We start from the raw sequence: 19,796 nt of genomic DNA on the forward strand, positions 1-19,796 counted from the left end.
GTTAAAAAGCACACAATAATGCTTTTTTCATCCTTGTGAATTAAGTAGATGTTGTGATATGAACTCCTTTTAGTGTGTGGTTATGATACAGTTGATACTGAGACAAAACTACCATGATTTTGTGCACTTCTCTTAGGCTGAACTCCTGATAAGACTAACAAATTTTCATGGTCCCTTCGTGTTCGTCTTAAAGGGAGTCCACTCCCCCATGTGCATCCACTTGTGAAACTGCCATGACTGAACTTTGCGGGATAGGGATTGCACTTTTATGACTTCACTCCTGTGTGTTTACTTGTGATGCTGCAAGCACATACCGTGGTTGAACTCTGCAGGACAGATATCACACCTATATGACTTCTTGCCCATGTGTGTCCACTTGTGATTCCACAGCTTTGTGGTCTCGCTGAACTGTACAGGACAGAGACCGCAGCTGCATGTCTTCCCGCCCGTTTGTGTCCACTTGTGACGCTACAGGTGCGGCTGAACTCCGCGCAGCAGATATAGCACGTGTATGGCTTCCAGACTGTGAGCGTTTGCTTGTGGTACCACAGGCACATGCACTTGCTGAACTCTACAGGATAGAGATCGTACTTGTACAGTTTCTCACCAGTGTGGTTCCATATTTGGGTGTTCAGGTGCTGGGAGAGATGAGCACTTGTGCTGCTTCACGCCCGCGTGTTTCCCACTTCTGTGTGAAACACGCGGGGTCCTAGCTCATGTATGCCTGCCTGTGGCACCATGAGTTTGTGTGTGGATGAACTCTGCTGGACAGAGGTCGTACTTTTATGTCTTGTCGCCCATGTGTGTCCACTTGTGATTGCACAGATTCGTGTTACAGCTGAACTTTGCAGGGTAGAGATGGCACTTGTATGGCTTCTCGCTCGTGTGTGTTCGCATATGACGCGGCAGGCTTGTGTTCTGGCTGAACTCTGCAGGACTGAGATCACACTTTCAGGGCTTCTTGCCCTTGTGTATCCACATGTGACGCTGTAGGTCCACGCTCTGGCTGAACTCCGCAATGCAAAACTCACACTTGTAAATCGTCACGCCCTCCTGTACGCGCCTCTGATGCCGCAGACAGCTGACGTGACGCCGTAGGTCCTTGCTGTTGCTGAACTCAGCAGGGCAAAGATCACACATGTATATCTTCATGCCCTTGTGTGTGCGCCTGTGATGCAGCAGACACTTGATCTCTCTGACGTTTGCAGGACAGATATAACACTTGTATGGCTTCTCAACCGTGTGTCTCAATTTGTGATTCCGCAGTGTCGTGCTGTCGTTGAACTTTGCAGGGCAGAGATCACATTTGTATGGCCTCTCACCTGTGTGTGTCCACCTATGGCGCCGAAGGTTTGCACTCTGGTTGAACCCCGCAGGACAGAGATCACACTTGTATGGCCTCTCACCTGTGTGTGTCCGCCTATGGCGCCGAAGGTCTGCACTCTGGTTGAACCCCGCAGGACAGAGATCACAGTTGTGTGGCTTCTCGCCTGTGTGTATTTGCTTGTGAATCCGCAAGCTACTGTTCAGGCTGGCTTCTGAAACGCACGTATGTGCATATGGCTCGCTCTGGACCGGAGGTTGCTCCACAGGTCGACCTGTCATAGTGACTACTGCAGTGCTGTCGTCTTCCTGTTCAACTGTTGTTTTGCTCACATTCAGCTGTGTACTTGAAGAAGTGCAACCTGAGGATGCCTGATCACAAGTGCCTCTGGGTTGGTCCTTAACATGAAGTGTACCAGTGCTTCCTCTTGCTCCTGAAATTGCAGAAATCGGACATTGAGAGTTAAAACAGTTTAGTAGTTGACTAACGCGAGGATAATATTTGCTTACAGAATTAAGGCACGATTTTGCACAAAAATATAGTGTCATAAAGAGGTCACATTATTTATAGAAGATTGAAACCCAAAACTTATCTGCCATTTTGTTCTGATACAAATGGCACTGCGGTGTTTGTTGACATTGCAGGGACTGCCACGATGTAGTCTGCTGTGCTACTCAGATGGACGCTGATACTGCGAGCAACGGGCCATACAGCATGGAATATGGTAGAAGCAAATCTGAAGACAATTTCGCTAACAGTGTGCAGCATGGGAGACCATGTGCAGCCAATGGTAGAAGGTCTCAATGCCTTGGAACTAATTTCTCTTATGAAGACAATGCCAAAAGAGTGTTCCATTACACCAATACCCTATGTGATATGTTGATGACCTCGCAGACACATTATACCAATATTAACGTAATGTTGTGTTCCCAGAACGACCCAAATAAAGACAAGGGTATTTCATACACATAATTCTACATCCTAACCTACACATCAGTACAACATTCTACAAACTTACTCTTATGCTTTGTGATAGTTATCAAGAGAGATGAAAACCTTAGAGTTAAGGACAGCAGGAAGGGAAGATAACTTCCTATCAGCCTTAAAAAACGCTCCTTCCTTCCCCACGAGTATTTTAAAGATAGTGAGACCTTACATATACTATATATATATATATATATATATACAGTCAACCCTCGATTTATGAACCTTCGATTTATGAATTCCCTCGTTTTATGAACACTAGCACGAGGAACCAAACTTTTTACATGTATTTTTCCCTCGTTTTGTGAACCTCGATATTCGAATAATGAATGGAATTTCTAGGAACCAACTAGGAGTTGCCCAGCGTTTTTGCCCTCAATTTATGAACGGATCGTTCTGAGGCCAACGAAAACCTTCATAGGGATTATTCGTGGTCTTTTGAATGACGCCTGAACCGACAAAACGTTTTCCAGGTATTGCACCCTGGGTTCCTAACCCCTCGAAATCCGAACAACAAACGGGTTTTCCAGAAATGTTCCTGACCTCAATTGGTGAAATCCGCTGTCACCCGGAGATTAATAAACGTAGGTTAAAAACCCCAGAGGAAATCCGAGACCAGTGGAGTGCGAATGCGCTGACATCTCTTCTTTCGAAGATTGACACAGCGGAAGGCATGGTCCAAAGCGAAATTAAACAATTTAGTATCGCATAACAAACAGAGTGTGAATGCGCTAACACATGTTCTTTGTGAGATTGACACAGCAGAAGGCATGGTCGAAAGCAAAATTACACAATACTGTATATTGCATTAGAAACACAATCCCAACTCGGAAATACTGTTCCATTTGCTCGATAGTACTCACTTAACGGAATTTTTGATTTATGAATCCCTCGATTTATGAACGATTTTTCAGGGAACCGAGGGTGTTCATAAATCGAGGGTTGACTGTATGTATATGTTTACAATTTGATCGTGCACTCCCAGCCAAGTACAGCTGTTTCGTCCTACTTGGGACTCGTCAGCCTGGCGTAGGGAAGTGACACGATCTTGGGTCGCACTGTTAGCGCCGACCCAAGATCGTGTCACCCCCATTCGATTCGATATTCGTTTCGACTTAAAATATTCGGATTCGCACACCCCTATTTCACACAGATCATGTCCGAACCTCGCGCCCGCTTCATAGTTTTCCAAAAGACTCCCGGGCTGTGCTGAATGCAAAGCGTTGTTCAATCAAGGATGCTCACATTTCAGATTTCCAGCCTGTGAAGGTGTTGCACTGGTCGTCATAGAATGCCGCCATCAGGTAGCTTTATGTACCTTTGTACATTGCTTTATGACCGTAGTAATCCCTTCAAGACGGGAGAATGCATGCCATATTCACTGAACGCATAAGCGTGACCCATCTGTGAAATGGTACTGAGCAAAAACAAAAATTCACTACAGCGGCGCAACCAGATGCAAAAATGTGGCTACGCGGTGACGATGAAAGCTAGGCATGGCGACAGCATGGGTAAGCCAAGGATAAAAGTAATAACCCTGTATGCTTGACAAAACTGAAAGGCCTGCAAAGCCTTTCTCTCGCTAAGCTGAGATGGTGGTGTTCCCTTATAAATACCCTTGCAATGAAAGGCAATGCAAAAAGTCCTTGCCTTCACCACATCGGTTATGGCACCCGAACACACAGCTACTAATTTTTGCACAAAACACTGACAGGAAAACTCAGAAACCAGCGCGGTCATATAGTTTGCCAATGGCACCCCCTATGTCTTCCTGCTTTCTGCAGTCGGAATGGCGGCTACGTAGAGCGCGTGAGAGAGGAGGAAATCGACGACCCTCAATGATTCGCACTACTTTTACAAAGTATAGGGCTTTAAACACAAGCAGGGCCGTTTATGTTGAGAGTTTGGCCATTCTTTGATCTTTTGCCGCATTGTGGGTGGAGCCTATTTTAACCTCAGAGTCATTGTTGCGCCGCGCAAAAGGCCTTTATCCAAGCGTAATCCATCCAGAGTCCGCTTGCCAGCCATCTGGGGCTCACCATTTCGATGCTGTCCGCCACCTGGTCCACAGGTGCTTCGTCGCACTCAGTGTAATCTGCAGAGATCGTCGGCTTATGGCCCACAGCCTCTTGTGAGATGGAGGGCTTTGTTGCCAAAATGAAAGCGTTCAAGGGCCAAGGGCGAAGTACGAAGGTGTCTTCCCTCCTTGCATCGTAAACAAAATTCAGCATCAAAATGGCACTGGCGGCCGGCTGACGACGGGGCAACAATAGAACCTGGCAGAGGAGGTCATTCTGATGTGACGTCGCACGACACGCCTTGAAAGTTCTGCTCCGCCCAATGGCCAAACTCTCTCTATAAATGGCTCTGAACACAAGTATGAGGCAGCGTGACCTAGTGAACATAGTGGAACGTAACTGTTTCGAAGCTGAAACATAAACCCATGAGCAGAACACAAGTCTCAAGGTGCCTAAGAACATGAACATTTAACATGTGGCAGCAGCAGGAATCAACCCACACACCTCCTCTCCAAACACGTGTCCATCTATTTGTGTGTTTCAGCCTGCCTCAGAACAAAGTGGTACAAAGTGGGACAAAACTTTACAGAACACCAGGGTGTCGCATTTCTCCACTGACACCTTAGCGGAAAACAGGAGCGGAACATATACAGAGATATGGATAGAAAAGCCGGTCACCTGTTTCTTAATCGACCTCTTCCTGATAAGCTAACAGGGCTCGCTACGATGAACAAATACGCCAGGGCCATGTTCCGTAAACTCCTGTCCAAAGCTGTTGGGTAGTTTCATTTTAAATCGAACATCGTATGAAAGTCGTATTTTTTAATTCACCCAGAAAAAATATATGTTAGAGGACAGTGCAAATGACGCAAATCGCGCCACGTGCGATGCTCGTGCGTGTAGTAGTTTCCGCGTAGGAGAGGGGGAAAGCCGGAGGCTGCTTGGGCGTGCTTTCTTCTGGACCGACTTTGACGGGATCTAGCACCGCTGACTTTATGCCTACGAACTGGAGGATTTTTGTGATTATAGGCTGCACAATAGACACTGTCGACAGCCACCCACAGAACTCTGAGAGCCACAGATTTTCTGTTAAAAAATGCCAAACTTGGCATAAACGTTCAAAAAGACCAAACTTTGTTACCAATTTGCTTCATGACGGAACCTCTGGGAACATCGAGCTTAGTGCCATTCGATAGGACATTGAAAGAGCTTTCGTGCTGTATAGAGCTCATTTTTCTCAGCCCAGTTGTTTCTGTGTTATTAGCTTGAGAATCACACATGGTAGGCGAAAATTGCCAATGTTGCTTCTCAGTTTTCTCAAAAATGCCATCTTCGATTTCCTTGATTATTTTTCAAAAGGTGGCATCATGTCTCTACTTTAGACGCCAAGTGAGACAATCTTTTATTTTTGCCTGAGAGACGCGCAGCGATTTTTTTTTGTCAGGCAAGGTGCACGAGGCTGCGGTCTTGCGCACCCCACCCACGAGCACGAGACCTTCAACCTCTTCTTTGCTACAAGTGTCCTGCTGACGACAAAGCAGTGAGAAGAAACGAAGCGCCTCGTAGAGATCTTAGATAACATCCACTGGTAACATCTTAGCTTTTGTTTCAGGTTGCCGCCAGTCCCCCAGGCAGTGTGAAAGGCACATCCTTTTCATTTGTAAAAGAACGAAAATCCAAAGTTTCGAAAAACGTAAAATGTGCCCATTGCAAGACCCCTGCAGGTGGTGGCTGCCACCATTGGATTAACATCATCCGATAGGTTTAAACATGCCCTTTCACATGATATAAAATGACTGGGTTCAAGCGCATTCTTTGTCCGCCTAGTATCGCAAAACCACGAGTGGTACGCGAAAATTTTGCATGTTTGATCTTAATTATTTCTAAAAAGCCGGAATATTTTTGACCATTTATTCCACAGGGGCAGAATTATGCCGGTACTTTGCGCTGCTGGTAAAGTACCTTTTCTCTTTTTGATTGAGACGTAGGTCTACCTTTCCACGGAGCGATTTTTCCACACAAAGGCGCTCTTCGTATGTTTACGAGCACGTTTTGCTTCGTAGTCTTTGCTTTGTAATTTAATGCCCAGATGTTGCATTATGTACTTATTTTGCACTTATGGTACGTATGTTTATTTTTTCCTTTGGAGACGCAGGGCAATACTTTCGTGGGCGACTTGAACTTGCTATTACGCACTTTCATGAGAGTCGCACGCACGACGTGTGCGCATATTCACTATTCTCCAGCACATGTGCTTGAGGCAATACACATAAGCACGCTATGAGGCTGTCGTGCGAGTTAATATTAAGAAGGCAGAACTACGGCCACAGGGGACAGAAAGTTACAACATCTGAGAATGCAAACTTGTTTTCGCGTGGTTGCAGTCGACTCTTAGCTTGGGCGCAACAAGTGATAGTTCCGAAGGTGTGCATGCTCTCTTTAATTAGTTTTATGCTCCGTAGCGTTATTTCGGAACCACGACGAGTGGTACAAAACCCGTAAGACAGCTGTGATGACAGTTGCTGCTCTCAAGTATAACACGTTCGCCCTCACCGAGATGTGTCAGTGTCACTGTGGGAATCAAAATTTCCGACAGAACAATGCACAACAAAAATCCCTCGTTTCTGGTAGCCGTAGGTACCTTAAACCCTGGGTGTGGTCTTCAGTAGTCCTTCTGGCATCCATGCGTTTGAACCCATTCACTTTATATCATGTGAAAGGACATGTGTAAAGCTATCGGATGATGCTAATCCAATGGTGGCAGCCACCACCTCTCACTGCTTTGTCGGCATGTTTGTCGAACTGGGGCTTCTCGTCAAGGGCGCACAGGCAACTCATGTACTCTCCCACGGTTTGAATGAGCCTGACGGAACTGGGAGGCCATTGGGTAAACGTAAAGTGATGCTCTGGGGACACTACAACAAGCTCACGCAGTGTGGTCATTGATTTGTCCGTCAGCGGGACACTTGTAGCAAAGAAGAGGTTGAAGGTCTCGTGCTCGTGGGTGGGGCGCGCAAGACCGCAGCCTCGTGCACCTTGCCTGACAAAAAAAAATCGCTGCGCATCTCTCAGGCAATAATAAAAGATTGTCTCACTTGGCGTCTAAAGTAGAGACATGACGCCACCTTTTGAAAAATAATCAAGGAAATCGAAGATGGCATTTTTGAGAAAACTGAGATGCAACATTGGCAATTTTCGCCTACCATGTGTGATTCTCAAGCTAATAACACAGAAACAACTGGGCTGAGAAAAATGAGCTCTATACAGCACGAAAGCTCTTTCAATGTCCTATCGAATGGCACTAAGCTCGATGTTCCCAGAGGTTTCGTCATGAAGCAAATTGGTAACAAAGTTTGGCCTTTTTGAACGTTTACGCCAAGTTTGGCATTTTTTAACAGAAAATCTGTGGCTCTCAGAGTTCTGTGGGTGACTGTAGACAGTGTCTATGGTGCAGCCTATATTCACAAAAAACCTCCAGTTCGTAGACATAAAATTAGCGGAGCTAGATCACGTCAAAGTCGGTCCAGAAGAAAGCGTGCTCAAGCAGCATCAGACTTTCCCCCTCTCCTACGCGGAAACTACTACACGCACGAGCGTCGCACGTGGCGCAATTTGCGTCGTTTGAGCTGTCCTCTAACATATATTTTTTCTGGGCGAATTAAAAAATACGACTTTCACACGTTGTTCGATTTAAAATGAAACTACCCTGTTGTTGGGTTCCAATTTCTCTGCCTGTCTTGTGCCATACTTTTGTGTAAAAATGTGCATTAACTATACCAGTAGATAGGTTAACTAGAAACAGTAGCTACACAGTGGGCTTCTTTGCATTAAAGGAGCAACGAGGTGACATTTAACGCCACGCAAAAATCACATCATGCAAAATATTTTCGCTTTGCGGTGCGTTAGCTGCGCAATCGAATTTACAAAAAACAGTTGGAGGTCGCAGCCGCAGGTGCCCCACATGGTTCTCACGTGATATATTGGAGGCTCCATGCCTCGTTTCTTTGTTTTTTCATTGCAGTTCACGCGCCGCTTATACATGCTTAGAGCTGTGCTTCACCGGTCACATGATGGGAGTAGCATACGTCGCGACCTCCTCTCGTTCTGCGATGCTCTCTTTTCACGAGGAGAAGAATTTTTTAAAGGTGTGCGGAACAGATCCTTCACGCTCGCTCTGTAGGTCACCTACACTCATCGTTTTTTCGCAGGAGCTCATTTCATTCATTGGAGAACACTCTACACCAAAAACTAAAACATTTGGGGGATCACCTCAGTGCTCGTTTAGTGCTGCAAAATTGGTGATAATGCAACGTTACATACAATATGGCAAGGACGACGCAGGCGAGCAATTGATGACGTACATCCATCAATAATCAACCCTGAGGCTATGGAACACAAAACAAATGACACGACACAAGTCTCAGTCAGTGAGACTCGTGTCGTGTCATTCGTTTTGTGTCACTTAGTCTCAAGCTGGATTCACACATGCATTTCTTGAGGCAACACCGCATGCTCTGGGACCGCGAGGTAGCTGTCACGCTGTGTTTCCGGACACTTCTCGACAACCACTTCGTGCTGCATCTTCGCAGCTCTGTTCCACAAACGCTGTTACATCCAGTCAATCGGAGCGTTCGGAGGGGTGGAAGTGGTTTCCTTTTGGCGCGGGAGGGGCCTCCCAATACCGCATCGGGATCTTTTGTCCTTTGTGTGTGTGTGTGCGTGTGTTTGGTGCCACCGTGTAAATAAATTATTTGTCACCAATAGTTGTTTGCATCAACGATGAGCTGGGAATTTATGCAAACCACGGAATCGACAGTGATAAATACGACTTGTATGTGACCGTGTGTTGGTCGTCTGTAGGTAACCATGTGTCTCGCTTCTTCAGCTGTTCCTTCTGTGCATCTGTGCTATACAGTGTCACGTCTTTCGTTCCAACGATTGATGATTCCAGCAGAAATGCTTCACAATAATGATAAAACAGATAACATGCTTCACGACGTAAATTTTGAGGAAGAGATCTGGAAGTGTCAGTACGATCATGACACAGCAACAACAGCAGCAGCAACAACAACAACAACAACGAAGTGCGTTTGCAGGCTGGCGGCTCGGCGAGGTCCCTCTCGGGAGGGCCGCAAAAGCTGATGCAGCGTGTGTGAATGAGCCTGCAAGGTTGAATATGGAAGAACGTTGGTCTCCCCTACTTTGAGGGAGTTTGGCAGGAGAGAGAGAGCATGTGCTCGAATGCTGATCAGAAAACTAAAGGAGCACTTCTGCTGAATCCCATTTCTTGCGCACCCCCAGCCACTAGATTTTTTGTGACTAAATCAATTGACCATTTTGTATCACCTTCTGATGCTGACTCATGGCTGTGTCCCGTTTGGTCCTGTCTTGTCAAAATTGTAATGTTGTAAGGCGCTGTTTCCACTACTACAGTGAGATTATCTTCTCGAGGTTCTTCTTTAATGTGGCCTATCCCAGCAGTCACCTCTGAAGTGAAAAAAAAGAAAAGAAGAAGTAAGCCACACAGCAAAGCTTCAAGTAAAGTGATAGTCATTGCCATCCCCTTTCTCAATCTAATTATTCTCTAGCTAGTCTCTACACATCGCATACAAGAACATCAGTCCAGATACAGCCAGATGCATAGAGAATGGCTTTTTCGGGCGATATGTTACAGCAACATCGGAGAATAACAACTGGGTCATATTTTGCTTCAATAATCCAAGTGTAGTGGGGTTCAACTGAACGCGGTTCAGCCCAATTCTTGTCGAATCAGACTGAATCAGGTGTAAAAATTTGGTTTTCTCGGCATAATACACATGACACACCAGTGGACACATAGTATCAATATTTACTCCATGCGTCTAACGGGCAGCAATATCTCTGTTTTGACAGTCTGCACGAGCATATTTATGCATTCACAACAGTTTCTAAAGATCTATGTTAGTCTTAAGATCCCCTCCAGCAGTTCTAGGGAAGTATCGGGCTAAACCCCGTTCTTTGCAGATTTGGACCGGGGGTAAATATTGGCCGTAATTAACTGTTGGCCGTAACCTACATCTCCAAAACGGAGCATAGCTGGGAACTACTTAATATCACCATTTTGTCATTCCAACTAGAAGTAGCAGACGACCCAACTAGCCCGCAGCCGAACGTCCCTTCCCATAATCCAATCTTCTTCCCTCGATGCGCATCGTCTGTTTACATGCACAATCTGAATGCGCATCCACCGTCTCAATACACCTCTGTTTAGCGGATTGAATATGATACGCTCTTATAGCAAATTGGCATGGGTGGATTCAATTCGACAACTGGATACAATATGCTAGTGTCGCATTCATGTAAACGCGGCTATTTAAAGTGTCTCAAAACCCTGCTTCATCTCTTAAGCTGTCCACCAGGAGTCGCCGTGCACCATACAAAATATTCCTGCTCTGCGGTGTATCATAGCTTGGCCATCGAATTTACGGGAGCAGTCAGAGAAAGCGGCCACGGACAGCTAACCTGATCTTGGCGTAACGAGAAGAGTGCCCAGAGCCTCTTCTTATGTTTCTTTTTTTTTCTCAGCTCACGCTCCACTTTTACGTGTCTAAGCTGTGCTGCTGTACGTTACAGCTCAGACTGAATCAGGTGTAAGTATTTGGTTTACTCGGTATAATACACATGACACACCAGTGGACACATAGTATTAGTAATATAGTCGAACCTCGTTAATTTGAAATTCCGGATAATTCGAATTTATACATAGATCCCATCCAACTCCTATGTATTTCAATGGCAAAAAACTTAAGACAATTCGAACTGGTGAACGGACACCACGGCTAATTTGAACCGATATTTTCCCAGGTGGCCGGCCCAGTCTACAACTCCCATCGCCTCCCTGAACGCTGACCTTGACCCGCAAGCGCTACCTATTACGCATCGACCCTTTCCCACGTGTTCCAGAGGCATTGACCTCCTTACAGCAGCCGAACTGAAAGGCAGGGGACGCGCAATTGGCATAATATCCTTGGGCACCCTCCTTCCCTCTTTCTCTCCTTCTCCCCTTGCCTCTCTCTGCCCTTTCTCCCCCCTGCCTTTCTCTCCTCCTCCCCCAGCGGCAGTCAGTTCCTTTTGTGCATGACCTTGCAGACGTGAAGAATTTTTTTGCCACCGCATCTTTTCGTCACCATCACTGGCACTATGGAGAAAAGGGTGAACTACTCGTCGGCAAAAGACCTGGAGACCAAGGTACAAATTCTGCGAGAGGTGGAACGCGACGTGATATCCAAGATCGAAATCGCGAAGAAGTTCGACATCCAGAAAAGTACGTTGTCCACTTATATCAAGAACAAAGACGCTATCTTCGCTGCATATGAAAAGGAAAATGTGGAGTCATCCAGAAAGCGCCAGCGAACTTCAGCCCATCCAGACCTCGAGAGCGCCGTCAATTCTTGGATTATGAACATTCGGGGCCGAAACCTTCCGCTCAGCACGCCCATCATCGCTGCAAAAGCAAGGGACTTCGCCCTGCAGTTGGACATTGAAGACTTTAGTGCTTGAGAAGGTTGGTGTGCATGACCTTGCAGACGTGAAGAATTTTTTTGCCACCGCATCTTTTCGTCACCATCACTGGCACTATGGAGAAAAGGGTGAACTACTCGTCGGCAAAAGACCTGGAGACCAAGGTACAAATTCTGCGAGAGGTGGAACGCGACGTGATATCCAAGATCGAAATCGCGAAGAAGTTCGACATCCAGAAAAGTACGTTGTCCACTTATATCAAGAACAAAGACGCTATCTTCGCTGCATATGAAAAGGAAAATGTGGAGTCATCCAGAAAGCGCCAGCGAACTTCAGCCCATCCAGACCTCGAGAGCGCCGTCAATTCTTGGATTATGAACATTCGGGGCCGAAACCTTCCGCTCAGCACGCCCATCATCGCTGCAAAAGCAAGGGACTTCGCCCTGCAGTTGGACATTGAAGACTTTAGTGCTTGAGAAGGTTGGCTGTCTCGTTTTAAGGTGCGTCACGGACTAACGTTCAAGAACTTTTCTGGCGAAAGAGCAGACATCGACGAAGCCACGTGCGAAGAATGGCTGTCCGGCCCTCTAAAGAAACACCTCGAAAACTATTCGCCTGACGACGTATTCAACGCCGATGAGACGGCACTCTATTTCAAACTGCTGCCAAACAAGACAATCACGTTCAAAGGTGACGCCTGCGCCGGAGGGAAAAAGAGCAAAGAGAGAGTTATTGTTCTGGTGTGTGCAAACGCAACGGGTACAGAACGATGTCGGCTACTTGTTATCGGCAGAGCAAGCAAACCCTGGTGTTTTAAAGGAGTCAGAACCTATCCCGTGGACTACAAACCGAATAAAAGCTCATGGATGACGGCCGAAATCTTTACCGAGTGGGCACACAAGTTGGACAGAAAATTTGCTTCCCAAGGCAGGCAGACTCTGCTCTTCGTGAACAACTGCTCTGCACATTGTGATGTGAAGGGACTCAAGGCAATCCGCTTGCCAAACACAACAGCCGTCTTGCAGCCGATGGACTCAGGAATTATTCAGAACTTGAAGACTCTGTACAGGAGACACCTGCTGGAAAGAATCATTCTGTGTTTGGATAATGACAGGCCATATGACGTGGATCTCCTGGGAGCGGTCCATATTCTGGCAAGCTCGTGGAAGCTCGTGAAACCCGAAAGTACCGCCAATTGCTTTCGAAAGTGCGGTTTCGGCGTACCCTTGGAGGACACCTCGAGCATGGAAAAGATTTCTTCCTATTACAACAACCACCTGCTTGATGAAGCTTGTTTCAACGTGCTGGAGGGAGTTACCTTCGAAAGTTATGTCAACACGGACGAAGGCGAGGACACATGTGGACCGTTGACTGCCGCAGAAATCATCAAGTCTGTGCGCTCCGACCGGACTGAGCCTGAAGACCCTGCTACAGACAGTGATGATGACTTCGGTGAACAAACCAGTGAGCCAGTGCCGATACCAAGTGCATCGGAAGTAGCATCGGCACTAGATGTGACACGGCGCTACTTTTCCAGCGAGGACAACGCGGACGCCTCGAACTTTTACAGAAGCTGCAAGCCATGTTGACTGAGTCGCGTTTCAGGAAGCGCGTGCAGACGCAGATAAGATTACTTCCTGATGTAATGGTATGTTATCTCTTCTCTGAATAAATGCAGATTTTATGGCTTTGGGGATTTAATGTGGACTGTGCTGCATGATAGAACATCGAGGAACGTAAGCGAAGAGCACACTCGTGAGGCTTAAGGCTGCCACGTTCGTGCCTACGGGCTACGGGTTGTGCTTACATAGTACCCATCTCGTTGCCGGCTACGTTCCTCCATCGTTCACATTACTACGTTTCGGTGCTCCGTTCCTCCAATGAGGAGCGGCCTCCTAGAGCGCCATCCTTTGGAAGAAAAGTGAAATAGAGCCACAGAGTAGCAAGGCGTCCAGCGTCGAGCACCCCGGTGCCGGCTGCTTTGGAAGACAATCAGACATTCCTTGACGATGTTCTTAACTGTTAATGTTCTTAACTTAACGCCATCGTTGACGGTGCAACGTACAACTCCCTACTTCGGACAGATTCATTGAGTAAAGATATCACCTGACAGACCCACTGCTAGGCTAATTGTCATCCATGAGTTTTCTTTTTTCGTGGCATCCCAGTAGTCGCTTCTTTTGCTATTGTATAGCCAGGGAAACTTCTCAACTAGTCGAATAGAGCTTCTAAGACATCCAATGTTTCCGCCATCTTTGCAAGGAGAGGCGCGAGACAAAACGCTTGCGCGGCATTCAAACTTTCCTGCCATCCTATTGGCCAGTGCGCTTACGGTTACGGAGCTTGCGGGAGAAAAGTTGAAGTTGCTTCAACTCCTTGCGGAAGCGATCTTGCGGGCGCCGTCTCTTCTTCATCATGGCAACCCCCACCGTAAGCGCCCGTATCCCGTAGACGCAAGCGTAAACGTGACAGTGTAAACCAGCCTTTAGCCTCAGGTTGCAACGCGTCTGACGTGATTTGCGCTTACTCCGCACTTACTGCCGTTATTCAGTGGGCCTACTGCTAGTTCAAACTCCGCTTTCTTCGAACAAAAGTACGGTTCCCGTGGAGTTCGAATTAACGAGGTTCAACTGTAGTATCAGTATCAGTAGTGGACAGTAATATTTACTCCATGCATCTAACAGGTAGCAATGTCTCTGTTTTGACAGTCTGTACGAGCATGTTTACGCATTTACAACAGAGTTTCTAAAGCTCTATGACAGTCATGATGTCTTCAGATCCCCTCATGCAGTTCTAGGGAAGTATCCGGCTATACATATATATATATATATATATCCGGATATATATCGGGGGTAAATATTAGCCGTAATTGGGTATAACCCTACAAAATCAGGGCCTACAGGTGTATGACATCTTCCTCAACAACATTCCAAGTAAAAGATTCACCACATGAATTTAGAGATTTTACCACAACCATCATCTCCTGATGCATAAGGCATGCCGCAGTGCTGTTGGAGGATCTGGCCCTGTTCTTGTAGACATTCAGCATCCGGTGGTTCCAATTTTACTCTGGAGACCCAGCTGCTAAACCCTGGGGACGGCTGCATTTCTCGCAGTTGGGCTTGGAACTTGGCTCTTTGGTGATCCGTAGGCTGCCCTCTTCCTGTGTAAGTCACAAGAAAGGAATAAGTGTGTCCTGAAACAAAAAGTTGCTCAAAGCTGCTCACAGAATGTGAGGACGTTGCACAGTGCACTACTAAAGTGCCGACTCACTACTGTTCAGTTCCTGTGTGTCCGCACGGGTTCCCAGAAAGACAGAAGAGGTGCTGGCGAGATGCTCTCGACAGATTCACTTGCAGAGCTGCGGCTTATACTGAAGAAAGAAATACGTCTATTTCAATACCTCCCAGAATCAACGTGTCATGGGTAGGTTACTAAAGGAAAGTAACTGAGTTACAGATACAGTTGCAAATAGTTGCCTACAGTTGCAGATACCCTGCAAGAATAGTAACTGAGCTACAGCTACAGTTACTTCAATGTTAATTCAACGTTCAACGTTAATTCAACGTTAAAGGAGCAGTGAGGTGAATAAGCCATGTTTACGTGAATACGACACAAGAGTATCAAATTGAGTCGAAACTGGAGAGAAGACGATAAGCCACTGTTTACAGGGCACCACCTGCACCTCGAGTGCAGACCGGAGATGGCGCCATGCCGTGTCATATCGCAAAATTAGAGAGGCACTTCCGCAAATGCTGCCTTTTCTGGTGTCCCGCTACCTTCGCACTGATTGTCAAAACGTCTAACTTACTTCAGAATGAACTCTGCTCTACAACTGCAAGCCCTGCTGCTTCTGTCTAAGCTGTGCTGCTATACGTCACGAATCATGCGCCAGGGGATAACGTTACGTCACGGCATCCTCAGTCCGTGATGCTCTCTCTTCACGAGAAGAGGATTATTGAAAGATGAGTGGAACAGAGGCCTTGTGATCACTCTGTAGGACTCCTTCGCTCATCATTGTTTCGCGGGAGTGCACTTTATTCACAGCAGGACAATCAGAAGAAAAAAAAAAAGAATGTGTGTCACCTCAGTGCTCCTTTAACTTAGTTACTTTACAGTTACATCTACAGTCATGGTTTCATTTTTGAAAAGTCAGATAAATGTGACTCAGAAAATTTATTTTGGCACTTGTACTGTAGTATTATTTTTTAGTTCCATGTTAGGGCCACGAAGCAGCTGTGGGTATGAGCAGCACAAAAACAGATGTGGACAGATGGAGAGAGGACAGCAGGAAGGAGGGGGGCAAGTATAGATACTGGGCTGAATTCAGGTGGAACTGTGTGGATATCCATCTGGAAAGTCTTCTGAAAACCCAGGGAAAACCTCAGGCAACACAGCCGGTGGTAGGATTCAAACCCACCACCTCCCAGTCTTTAGCACGACCTTGATTACCACCACCAAGCGGGATGCCTTAACCCACTCGGCCGCGCCGCTGGTGCACTTGTGCTGTACCAGCATAGTTATTTATTTTTAGTTAGTTATTTATACATTTATATACATATATTTGATACATGAAAGCATGATAGCATACCTGATACCTGACAGTATGTTTGCTTTGTAGCATTTCCGGATTGAGCAATTTTGAATGTCGTCCAAAAAAGACATCAACAAAACTTCGAAGGGAGTTATTAATTGCATCATAATAGCCCATGTTATATGCGGCAACGAATGCCATTTGCTGGGAACGTAATTCAACTTGCCATGTGACTGGGGTGTTATTAACATGTGATTTCCTCTGGTCCACTGTAAGGCCATCCTTCCTGCATACGAGATGACAAACTATGTGGAGTTCCTATTTGAGAGGAGCAGTAGGGCATTTGAAACTTCAACAAAATGACACTAGGAAGCCATTATTGCTATACCTGAGTAACTTAATTACAGATACTTCAACCAAAAGCAGTAACTAGTTACAGTTACTTCTATCTTAGTTAGTACCCAAGACTAGATTCAACACATGACCTTCAGTACATGTAAACAGCAATGACAAAGAGTAGCTTTGTAGCTTTCAAATATCTTACTTTTGCAGGTTTTCATTTAAAGCAAATTCCCTGACCAAAACAAAAGGGAACTTGGTGCCTGCTGCTACGTTTTGATACCGGTCCCTCATAGTAAACAGATCATCTATCGAGTATTAGTGAGGCTGCCCTTCTTTTCTGCCTCTGAGGCTGTCGTATTAGCGAACTGCTACTCGCAGCAACGTTGCTGCGGCATGGCCGCTCAACCACTTATAGGCACTCATTGCTGCACAACGCCGCCGCTCTTGCCTGCGATTTTCCCCCGACTTCAGCTGCTTTTTCGCAAATTCCCTGACAATCCCATGACTTTTCCAGTCGCATCAAAATTCCCCGATAATTCCCAGTTTTTCAAGTTGATAAACAACCTGTATAGCTAGGGTTGTCACCTTTCGTAGTGAAAAATACCGGTTAAGGGAAAGGAGGTGGTATAGAGGGAAAGGAGGAAAGGCTCGCGGGAAAGGGAAGTGGGTGAGGGATGGAAGAGTACACACCGAACACAAGAGAGATAGAGCTCAAGACAATATGAGGAGACGTGTTCCTGTGTGTAATGATAATAATAATAACGAGTAACTAAGGAAACAACTGGTGACTGCGCGAAGTTGGGTCTGTCCTCCAGATTTATTCAAGCTGTAGTGGAATGTTGAAGGGAAAAGCTCACAAAAACCCCTATGAAAGGTCTTGAGCCACAAATGCCGGCAAAAGGCTGCTGGTATCACCTTCCTACCGACAACCGGCAGAGCGAGCAAATAACCGGCAGTGCCGGTATAATACCGGCCTGGTGGCAACCCTATGTATAACCAAAGTTAATTCTGCAGACTATGTTATAATATAGCAGGATAGAGCTATGTGGTTTCTGTAGCCGAAGCCTTGTTTTTCTCTATTTACTAGAGCCTGGTTCACATAGTTAGGAAGGCAGGAAACTCCCCAGTGAAGAAAGCAGCAGAATGCGATCGGATAGAGTCAATTTTGGAGAGAGAGAAATGCTGCTTCCGGGCAACGCCACCTAGATACCTTATTGCCTCCTCTCCCTCCTTTGCTATGTGGACATATAAAGTCATAATTTGTCTGCTACCGCGATTCACCAGTCTGCCAGTTCAAGAACTCGCAAATGGTTGCAGCTAACTTTGAAAATTTATAACTGTACACTAAAAGTGAAACAGGCGCCTCGCTGCAGAAACCAGTGCCGAGGTGCTTAGCATGGTGCGGACATTAAAGGACATCCTCTTGGAACACCCGACGGCGTCAGAAGCAGATGTTTGCAATGGACTTCGTTGTCTCGGGAAGGTGAGCGACATCGTCGTGCGCAGCGCTATCGCGACGAGGCAACGAGCGATAAAAGATTTTTTTCAAATAAATATGCCTTTTTGAGTGCTCATTTTGTGTTGTAGCCTGACTGTATCGTATCACAGCGTGGTGCACGCATTTGTTCGTAGCTTAGCGGCAATCTCCTGCGTTTTCTGGAGGCATTCTTTTAGTACGAAATGCGGATACAACGAACAAATTTGCGGTTCCTGTGAGACTTCGCTATAATGAGTTTCGACTGTAGCTACAGTTTTGTGAGCGAATCGTGAGCTGCGCGTGGGCATCAAGATGGCAGAAATTCGTAGCAGACGACGTGCTTGTCTTCACCCTATGCAGAGGGCGCCCTACTCTGGTCCATGACCTACTAAATTAAAACGACGATGTCATAGTCGGCAACCCCTATGCGAAGCCCGTCTGCATGATCTAATAGGAGCGTTACACATCAACCCCCGAGATCTCCATCATGATTGGAGAATGGAAATTTGAATTTTGGACTAGCAGAAGCAGACGTATAACTACCGTAGTAGATGGCAGCAACAGCTTCCATGAAAATGCGTAGAATGATTATGATCCACTGTAGAAAGAAGCATCATCTGTGAGACATCCCCACCGCCTGTACAAAAATGCTAAGGTACGCTGAAGTACAAAGTACTGTAGAAATTGAGGAAGCAATAACCGGGCCGATAAGTAGTGCTGCTGCTAGCTTCCAAATGCAGCACTGGGAAGAGGTGCCCATGATGTGGTCGTTATCATCTAGTAGTCCTCCTGTCTCCACTTTATCTGGTCGCGGTAGAAAGTGAAATTTTACCTGCTATCCTTCTTACTCAGTGGCCTGGGGTTTCTGTCTTGCTCCCTTCAGATGCTGTTCTAGGTCCACCACCAATTATTTTTCTTGCTGGACAATCCTAGAACACAGAGACAGATAGCATGGAACATAAGACGAAATTTTGAACAAAATAACGGTCCTCGTTCGAAATATACGCGATTCCCAACTAAACTTTCTATCAACCCTATGACACAGTAGGTATGTATTAATAATGATCATATTCGTACCAACTCTTACATGTCCATTAGGAAACAGGAAGTGGTTCCCTCTGTCTCCTCCACGCTATATAATCCTTCATTCAGTGTGTATGGAATTCAAACAAATCAATCAATCACTGCCAAAACAGCGAGGACCCCAACATATTTGCTCAGTGTCTCCGCTGACGGAGCATCACCTTTCTAATACCCCATTGTGAAGAATGTTTTAAAGAAAAACCCTGAGTCTGCTTACATTGCAGAGCCTTCAAAGCTTTAGGATCCGCGTTTCCAAAGCACTGTGCAGAACTTTACAACTTTGTAATTTGTACACAAAAGTAAAAAATGAGTGCGTAGAACTACGGTGGCGATGTCGTTGGATGGAACGAAGTGGAAAATGTGATAGATCCAAGAATAAAAGATCCGCAGACTATGCACGCATTTTGAAGTTTTAAATTCCAACTTTAACTTATGTAACTTTCCGTTTACGTAACAACAAAAGAGCGGGACACGTTTTGTCGCCGCAGCAGACGATGACAATAGCAGACGACGCTGTCCGTCGTCAGCATCTAC

The 19,796-nt window shown here is 46.1% G+C and overlaps 1 protein-coding gene across 4 annotated transcripts; it reads right to left on the minus strand.

The window, feature by feature from the left end:
- Positions 1 to 9: 9 nt before the first annotated feature.
- Positions 10 to 19,734, minus strand: LOC135378633 (zinc finger protein 239-like). 4 transcript variants are annotated; one of them, XM_064611719.1, is made up of 6 exons: positions 19,480 to 19,734; positions 19,012 to 19,108; positions 15,100 to 15,199; positions 14,801 to 14,989; positions 9,673 to 9,813; positions 10 to 1,757 (listed from the first exon to the last, which is right to left on the minus strand). In XM_064611719.1, the coding sequence occupies exons 4-6, from the start codon at positions 14,931 to 14,933 to the stop codon at positions 952 to 954; spliced, it is 1,080 nt and encodes a 359-aa protein (XP_064467789.1). In that variant the 5' UTR covers positions 14,934 to 14,989; positions 15,100 to 15,199; positions 19,012 to 19,108; positions 19,480 to 19,734; the 3' UTR covers positions 10 to 951. The 4 variants fall into 4 exon arrangements, with proteins under 4 accessions (XP_064467789.1, XP_064467788.1, XP_064467786.1 ...); XM_064611718.1 differs by having other exon boundaries at positions 14,795 to 14,989; positions 15,103 to 15,199; positions 19,480 to 19,733; XM_064611716.1 differs by having other exon boundaries at positions 14,795 to 14,989; positions 19,480 to 19,733.
- Positions 19,735 to 19,796: the final 62 nt, after the last annotated feature.

This window comes from Ornithodoros turicata, chromosome 1, assembly GCF_037126465.1.
Source record: "Ornithodoros turicata isolate Travis chromosome 1, ASM3712646v1, whole genome shotgun sequence".
Lineage (NCBI taxonomy): Eukaryota > Metazoa > Arthropoda > Arachnida > Ixodida > Argasidae > Ornithodoros > Ornithodoros turicata.

Coding starts and splice junctions, on each gene's coding strand:
- LOC135378633 (XM_064611718.1), bottom strand. CDS start 14,933: ATGCAGCCGTCCCCAGGGTTTAGCAGCTGGGTCTCCAGAGTAAAATTG. Junction 9,814..14,794: donor ATCAGGAGATGATGGTTGTG/GTAAAATCTCTA, acceptor TTTTCACTTCAG/AGGTGACTGCTGGGATAGGC. Junction 1,758..9,672: donor CCATGAGTCAGCATCAGAAG/GTGATACAAAAT, acceptor CTGCAATTTCAG/GAGCAAGAGGAAGCACTGGT.